The sequence below is a fragment of the Alligator sinensis genome, unplaced genomic scaffold, assembly GCF_000455745.1.
Source record: "Alligator sinensis unplaced genomic scaffold, ASM45574v1 scaffold92_1, whole genome shotgun sequence".
NCBI classification, from domain to species: Eukaryota; Metazoa; Chordata; order Crocodylia; family Alligatoridae; genus Alligator; species Alligator sinensis.
The window spans coordinates 91775-99551 of NW_005843010.1; the positions used below are offsets into that span (position 1 = coordinate 91775).

At 47.1% G+C, this 7777-nt stretch overlaps 1 protein-coding gene across 1 annotated transcript in view; it reads right to left on the reverse strand.

The window, feature by feature from the left end:
* Positions 1-4018, reverse strand: part of GLOD5 (glyoxalase domain containing 5) — a 9143-nt gene extending 5125 nt beyond the window's left edge. The window contains exons 1-2 of the mRNA XM_006036728.3: positions 3969-4018; positions 226-390 (exon numbers count right to left, since the gene is read on the reverse strand). Coding sequence (XP_006036790.1) covers positions 226-366 — 141 coding nt within the window. The 5' untranslated portion in view covers positions 367-390; positions 3969-4018. The remainder of the gene's footprint in view (positions 1-225; positions 391-3968) is intronic.
* Between the last annotated feature and the right edge of the window lie 3759 nt (positions 4019-7777).

Sequence of the window (7777 nt, forward strand, 5' to 3'; positions counted from 1 at the left end):
GAGGGGAGGACTGACTCTTAAAGGCAGTTTCTTCCTGCTCCCCAGTATATAGGTTTAGTGCTTGTCCCTTGCAACAGAAGGGTTTATGCCCCATTGATCCATAAGCTCTTTACCTCTAGAGCACCCTGACATTTTTTAAATTTGAAATGTCTGCAGGCACATTTATGGATCGATGGGGCATAAACCCTTCTCAGGACTCCCAGACTCATTGGCTGCTTATGTTACCTTGAAGGTGACTACTTCCATGCCCAGGACTTTGGAATAAAAGGCTACGGTGTCCTCAATGCTCTTCACAGTCAGCACTAGGTGGTCCAGTCTCTGGATGAGACATGGGGATGGACTCTTATCCTTGTCCAGCCAGGACATCACTGGAGAGTCAGTAGCCAGAGACTAAAATAAAAGGAAACATGACTTGTGGGGACAAGTTGGGCTACCTCCTGATGGGGCTGACCAGTGAGATGCAGGGGGAATTAAATGGAAGTGGGAACCAAGCTTTGGTTTTATTTGGGCCTATGGGTGAAATGAATAGAAAAAATGAGGTCTCTTCATGAAACCCATCTCAGCCCTTAGGGCCCAATCCAAAGCATGCTGAAATCCACAGGACTTTCACTGATGTCAGTACCCTCTGGGTCAGGCCCTAGAGGAAGCAGCTAATGAATGACAACTAAATGGAAGGGCAGACAGCACAGATGACATTTATGCTATCTCTTTTAATGGCAATAATGAAAATATACATGCGTGCTGAAGAAAGGAATATACATGGCTGTCTCCATCTCCTGCCACTTCCTTTCTGCTCTTAGTGGGAGTGGACTCTTGCACATGTCGTGAGGGAAAACCAATTAGGACCTTCCCAAGCCCTGGGCCTTGACTTGCCAATTTTTTGAGGAAGGAACCGCATCTTGCTTTATATATACACACAGCCTCTAACATCACAGGATCCTGATCCTAAACTGAGCCATGAGGGCTTATGTAAATTTATAAGTTACTGCCACAGGGCCTGTCATGACTAGAAGGCTAGCTTGTAGCTCTCTTGGGAATGGGGGATGTTTAGATTCTTCTTTGAAGAGGCCAGAATATCTGTTGGTATAAAATGGTAACCTCATCCTGGTTCAGCCTTCAGACACTACTGTAAAATAAGGACCAAGGGAACTGATTCAAAACCTATGGAAACCAATGGATTGCCCCCAAATTCTGTACTGCTGTAACTATGTGAAGCCTCTAGACTTCTACTCCAGTATACCATCAGGTAATTTGAGGGGATTAATAGTGATAATACATTGCAAGGGGATGCTTAAAGCCAGACTGTTATCACTGAGGTTTTTAATTTAACTTCCATGGCTCTGTGGGCACATCTACATGAAATGTTTAACTGTGCAGTAGCTTAGTTTACTGCACAGTAAGCACGTGTCTACATGCAGTAAAACTGCGAAATAAAAACACTTAATCTCAACTAAAGTCCCCTGGGCTCCAGGCTGGGAACCTCTCCTACCCCAGGGCTGGGCTACTTCTATGGCAGCCCCTGCCTCAGGCCTTTAAAAGCCTGTGTTTAAAGAGTGCTCCAAAGAAGAAAATCTTTTCCCCAACTCATGGCTTTGCTTATTTGCTCAGCCCCATGGAAACCTGCTCCCACACACTTGCCTTGCATTTGTCTAGCTGAGCTGGCCAGGTGGGGCTGAGCCACCCTCTGTACGGATATGGTGGGCCCTCTATACTAAGTGCCTCTCCCTGGGAGGCAGTGTGGGAACACTGTGCTCTTTCCCAGGGAGCTGTCAGTTCACACATTCCCTATTAAATCTGCATGCAGAAGGAGTCCAGTGCTTCAAAGTGACAGCTCCTAAAGCCCAGTCCCTCCAGCACTGGGCTTCCCATTGCACTTAGATAAACACACAGTCACAACAGATTTGTGTAACTTGACACAGTTACAATGACACCTTTTGTTTTTTCTCCAGGGAACGGGAACTCCATTGAGTCACTCTACAGAGGAGGAATAGATTTGGCCTAATCCCCTCTCTTGCTGTTTGGTACTGGGGAGATTTAGTTTCTTTTTCTGACTAATATGACATTTAGATAATCAGTACTTGTCTAGAAAACCCAGAGACTCTATGGACCACTGAAAGACCTGGAAGTCTGGCCCATCAAGATGCTTGCAAGCAAAACCTCCGCAGTGAAAGGGGGAATTATTTTAATTCATAGCTTCATAGTTGATAGGGTCGGAAGGAACCTAAACAGATCATCAAGTCTGACCCCCTGCCTTGGGCAGGAACGGATGCTGGGGTCATATGACCCCAGTCAGGTATCTATCCAGCCTCCTCTTAAACACCCCCAAAATAGAAGCGAGCACCGCTTACCTTGGAAGTTGGTTCCAGGTCCTAGTCGCCCTAAACGTAAAGTAACGCCTCCTGATGTCTAGCTTGAACCTGCTCTCTATCAACTTGTGGCTGTTATGCCTAGTTACCCCGTGTGGTGCCTGGGGGAACAGGGCATCTCCTATTCCCCCTTGGTGCATTTGTAGATGGCCAGCAGATCCTCCCTCAGCCTTCTCTTGTGGAGGCTGCATAGGTTCAGGCCCTCTAGTCTCTCCTTGTATGGCCTGACCTGCTGCCCCCTGACCATGCGAGAAGCCCACCTCTGGACCCTCTCAATGCTAGCCACATCCCTCTTGAAGTATGGCGCCCAAAACTGGATGCAGTACTCCAGCTGCGGCCTGACCAATGCTGCATAGAGGAGAAGGATCACCTCCCTGGACCTGCTTGTGATGCATCTGTAGATTCATGACAAGGTGCGGTTACTTACTGACAGCTTCCTCACATTGGCGGAAGTTCAAAGTGCTGGATTCATGTTTACAGCTTTTTACACTCCAATACCCCATGGATAGCTGGGAAACATTCTCTTTGGGAAAAAAGCCTCAACTTCTGGCACAAACCACTTCCCTGAAACACTCAACAAGTTATCCAGCAACATCACTGCATGGTACACTCGACCATCCTGAGAGTTGTAATAAACAGGCAGGGTTTTTTTAAAAAAGACTTCCAGCCTTTTCCATCATGAAGTGATACAAAAAGGAAGGAAAAAACTCCAATCCAGCTCCTTTCTTGAATGGCCTTTCTCCTTTAAATCAAGGTTCTGTGCCTTAATAGTGGGTGATGCAATTCCTGTCGGAGTATTATTGATTATGGCTACAGGGTGATCAAATTTATATGGGACTCACTAAACTTCTGGGCTAGAGGTACAGAAGCATTTTTCAGAGTTAAATTGTACAGGGGTTATACACTCCAGGGGCCCATCTACTCCAGCACTATCAGCAGCACACCTCTGGCAGTGACAAAGTTGAAGGAAAACTGAAATTCCAAAGTCCAGCTCAGCAAGCTCAATGAGCTCAATGTAAAACCTTTGAGCAGAGACACTGGCACATGTCCCTTTCCTATCATGGTTTGGAACTGGCATGGGATACCCCCAGGACTTTAGAGTCAGAAACACAAAGAAAATTTCAGATAACATATGCAGGATGCCATTAGCCAGATATGATGCACAATTACTGTCTGCACCAGCTACAGAGAAAAAATATATACCACTAAGAATTACCCAGGTTTTCTTAGGCTGGTGTTTGAAAATACTAGCAAACATCAGCACCCAACAAAATGCATCTTAATCTGCAGACTGCCTCATCTCTCTTGCAAAGTGCCATGCATTCCTGGACTAAATAGAAAAAACACACATTATTGTATTGCTTGTGTTTTGACATTTGTAAGAGCTGATTTACAGGTACACAATCATTCAGGAAGTTTCACTGTTTGCCATGTAGAAACAAAGCCTTCATTTTGTAACCTGCCATGCAGTTTCACTCTCTAGCCTAGTATCAACATTTCCAATATTTGCAGATCTGGCCTCTAGCTCTAGGGTTAATATTTAAGCACTGTATCATTTCTATAAATGAGTAGAAGTGAAATTTGTGAAGAAAGTCTGAGTACCTGCAGGAAGCAAAGACAGACAAGCTTGAAACAGCAGCCTAAAAGAAGACGCCGCCTCCTGCAACTATCTACTTCCTGTGACCCAGAGCTGAGCTGTGCTGGGAGCACAGTTTGTTGGGAGGGAGGCGGGGCGCAGATGATGGTAAGAAATAAAGCCTTGAAACTGCAAGCTGCTTTGTACAGACAGATTCTTGAGCTCTATGGAGCCCTTGAATTCATTCGACATGGAGCTGCTTTTAGGATCAAGGCCTTGCCTATCAGCTAAAGAATAAAGGATCCTTGTTCAATAAAGCATATACAGAGGTTGTTGCCTCCTATTAACACTTTTTTTGGAGTAGGTGACGCAGGGCACCTCTGCTAACAGAACCGGGACTAATGACCTGGATCAAAGACAACAAGAAGTCCTTTTTTAAATACATAGGGAGTAAAAAGAAAGCACTGGGTAATGTGGGGCCCTTGCAGGACACGCCTGGCAATCTGGTGCTTGCACCAGGTGATAAAGCTGACCTCTTTAACAAATTCTTTGCCTCCATTTTTCTGAGCAGGGATCGGGACATCCCCCTCACTGGAGTCCCGGACGAACTCAGGAGAGGCACAGCCGGGGCCAGGGTCAGTGAGGACCTGGTCAGGGAACTTCTGGTGGGACTGGGCATCTTCAAATTGGCGGGTCTAGATGATCTCTACCAAGGGTGCTGAGGGAATTGGCAGAAGACATTGCGGGAGCCCTGGCACAGCTCTATGAGCGCTTGTGGTGCTCTGGAGAGGTGCCAGAGGATTGGAAAAGGGCCAATGTGGTCCCCATTTTCAAAAAAGGGAGGAAGGAGGACCCAGGAAACTACAGGCCCATTAGTTTTACCTTGGTCCTGGGGAAGCTCTTTGAGAAAATAATCCAGGAGCACATCTGCGAAGGGCCAGCAGGGGAGGTTATGCTTAGGGGCAACCAACATGGGTTCATTAGGGGCAGGTCCTGTCAGACCTGGTGGCCTACAACCAGGTCACAAAATCCTTGGATGCAGGTGTTGCGGTGGATGTAGTCTTTCTGGACTTTAGGAAGGCCTTTGACACTGTCTCTCACCCCATTTTCATCAAAAAATTAGGCAACTGTGGTGTTGATGCCTACGCAGTCAGATGGGTCCAAATTGGCTAGAGGGACGCATCCAGAGAGTGGTGGTGGACGGGTCATTTTGACCTGGAGGGATGTGGGAAGTGGGATCCCCCAGGACTCGGTCCTCGGGCCCGCACTGTTCAACATCTTCATCAGCGACTTGGACGAGGCGGTGAAAAGCACCTTGTTCAAATTTGCGGATGACACTAAGATGTGGGGAGAGGTGGGCATGTTAGAAGGGAAGGACAGGCTACAGCTAGACCTGGACAGGTTACAAGGGTGGGCGGATGAGACTAGGATGGGTTTCAACATGGACAAGTGCAGGGTACTGCAAATAGGGAGGAAGAACCAGCAGCATACCTACAGGCTGGGGAACTCCTTTCTCGTCAGTGCAGAGGCAGAAAAGGATCTTGGAGTCATTATCGATTCCAAGATGAACATGGGCCGCCAATGTGAGGACACGGTCAGTAAAGCTAACCACACCTTGTCATGCATCTACAGATGCATCACGAGCAGGTCCAAGGAGGTGATCCTCCCCCTCTATGCAACACTGGTCAGGCTGCAGTTGGAGTAGTGTGTCTAGTTCTGGGCGCTGCACTTCAGGAGGGATGTGGACAACATGGAGAGGGTCCAGAGGAGGGCCACTCACATGATCGGGGGCAGCAGGGCAGACCCTACGAGGAGAGGCTACGGGACCTGAACCTGTTCAGCCTTCACAAGAGAAGGCTGAGAGGGGATCTAGTGGCCATCTATAAACTTACCAAGGGGAACCAGCGGGGAATGGGAGAGACCCTGCTCCCCCGAGTCCTACCAGGAGTAACTAGGAATAACGGCCATAAGTTGACTGAGAGTAGATTCAGGCTAGACATCAGGAAGCACTAGTTCACAGTCAGGGCGGCTAGGATCTTGAACCAACTTCCAAGGTAGGATGCTCGCTCCTACCCTGGGTTTCTTCAAAAGGAGGCTAGATAATCACCTGGATGGAGTCATTTGACCCCAGCATCCTTTCCTGCCCATGGAAGGGGGTCAGACTTGATGATCTGCTCAGGTTCCTTCCAACCCTACCAACTATGAAACAGGACTTGAAACCTGCAGTTACAGCTCTGGGGATTTCCTCTGTGAAAAAGTGTGTGGCAACTTGGGGTGGTATCAACGGTCCCTATAGGTACAATACAGCAGTGGGAGTCAACCCTCTTGCATAATTAGGACAGGGTGAGAGGGGTACCCGGCCCGGGCCCAACTATGAGGGGTACCAGGGTCCACCCTTCTGGGAATCTTTTCCACAGCAGGAGAATCCCTGCACTGCTTTGCCAGGCCCCAGGAGCTGGGCATTGCAGTACCACACTAAGCAGTGTATCTGAAGATGGTGGGGGAATGAAACTGTGCTTCTCTCTTCCTCTCCCCCCAGATTTTGCAATGCTGGGGGAAATCCTGTGCTGCCTTTTCCCAGGCACAGGAGATGGGCAATGCTGTGTCATGCCAGTGTATCTGGGGAGCTGGGGGAGGCAGGGTTGAGTGGGGTAAGCAAAATGGTGCTCCCCATCCCGCCCATCTACTGTGGTCAACATTCCCTTGCCATCATCCCTCTGTCCTGGGTGCTGAATGAAATCCCTGATCCACTGTGCCAATCTTTTGAGAGGCATGTCACAAGTTTGCCGTGCATGCTCCCTGAGTGGCACTCTAGTGCCCTGCCCCTGCCCATCCACTCCTCTGCTTTCTGCTCCCTGCCCTGTGCTCCCTGCTTAATCTGCTGCTCTGCTTACTGTTCCCTGCCCTATCTGCTGCTGTGCTGTCTGTCTGCTCCCTGATCTGCCAGGTGGCACACACACAGGCTGCCCATGCTATTTGTACCATTCATGCTACAGGTTGGCCACCCCTCTCATAGGGCATCACTGAGACAGGAGACAGGAAGAAATTTCCCTCACTGCTGAGAACCTCACTCATGTAGAAACTGGGCTGAATGTGTCTGAGAAATATTAAATGCACTAAAAATTGAGTTTTGGGGGAATTGAAACTTTTCCTGCAATCGATTTGAATTCAGTGAATAAAAGAAAAGGTGGGGGAGGGATTATTAAAAATTTGTCAAAATATTTCATGTCAAAGCACTTTTAAATGCATCCTCTTTTTTTCCCAAACTATTACTTTGTATTTACAAATGGAGTAAATTAAAATACAAAGCAAAACAGAACAAACCCAACTAAACAAGAAAGCATTTGAGAAGGCAAAATAACTAGAAAATTATGTAAGTCATGTCAGGGTGAGAAAAATGTTCCGGGTTGACTCAAGGCACTGTTTTTTTAAAAACTTTTTGGTCTTGACAAAAAACTTGAAACAATTCTTTGTTTTATTTTATTTTGATTTGACTCAAACAACTTTTGTCGTGACTTTTTGGTTCACCCCTGAACTGAAAAGTGTCCACTGCCAGGCACTGGGAATGTTAATGACGACCTTGGTCAAGCCAGTGCTCTGTTCTGGGACAGCAAAGCTATGCTTCCAGTTCCTTAAAGATTGGCATTGGCTAGGAACAGATGTGACACACAAACTGGTATAAATAATTGGTGACCACTTCAAATCTGTAACATAACAGAAATTCAGTGAGAATTACTGCTTTCAAAATGGCTGAAACCAATTTAACATAAGCCTGGAAGGATGTAGTATCAAACTTAACTGATTTAAGTTAAATCTGTTTATTGAACTTCAGATC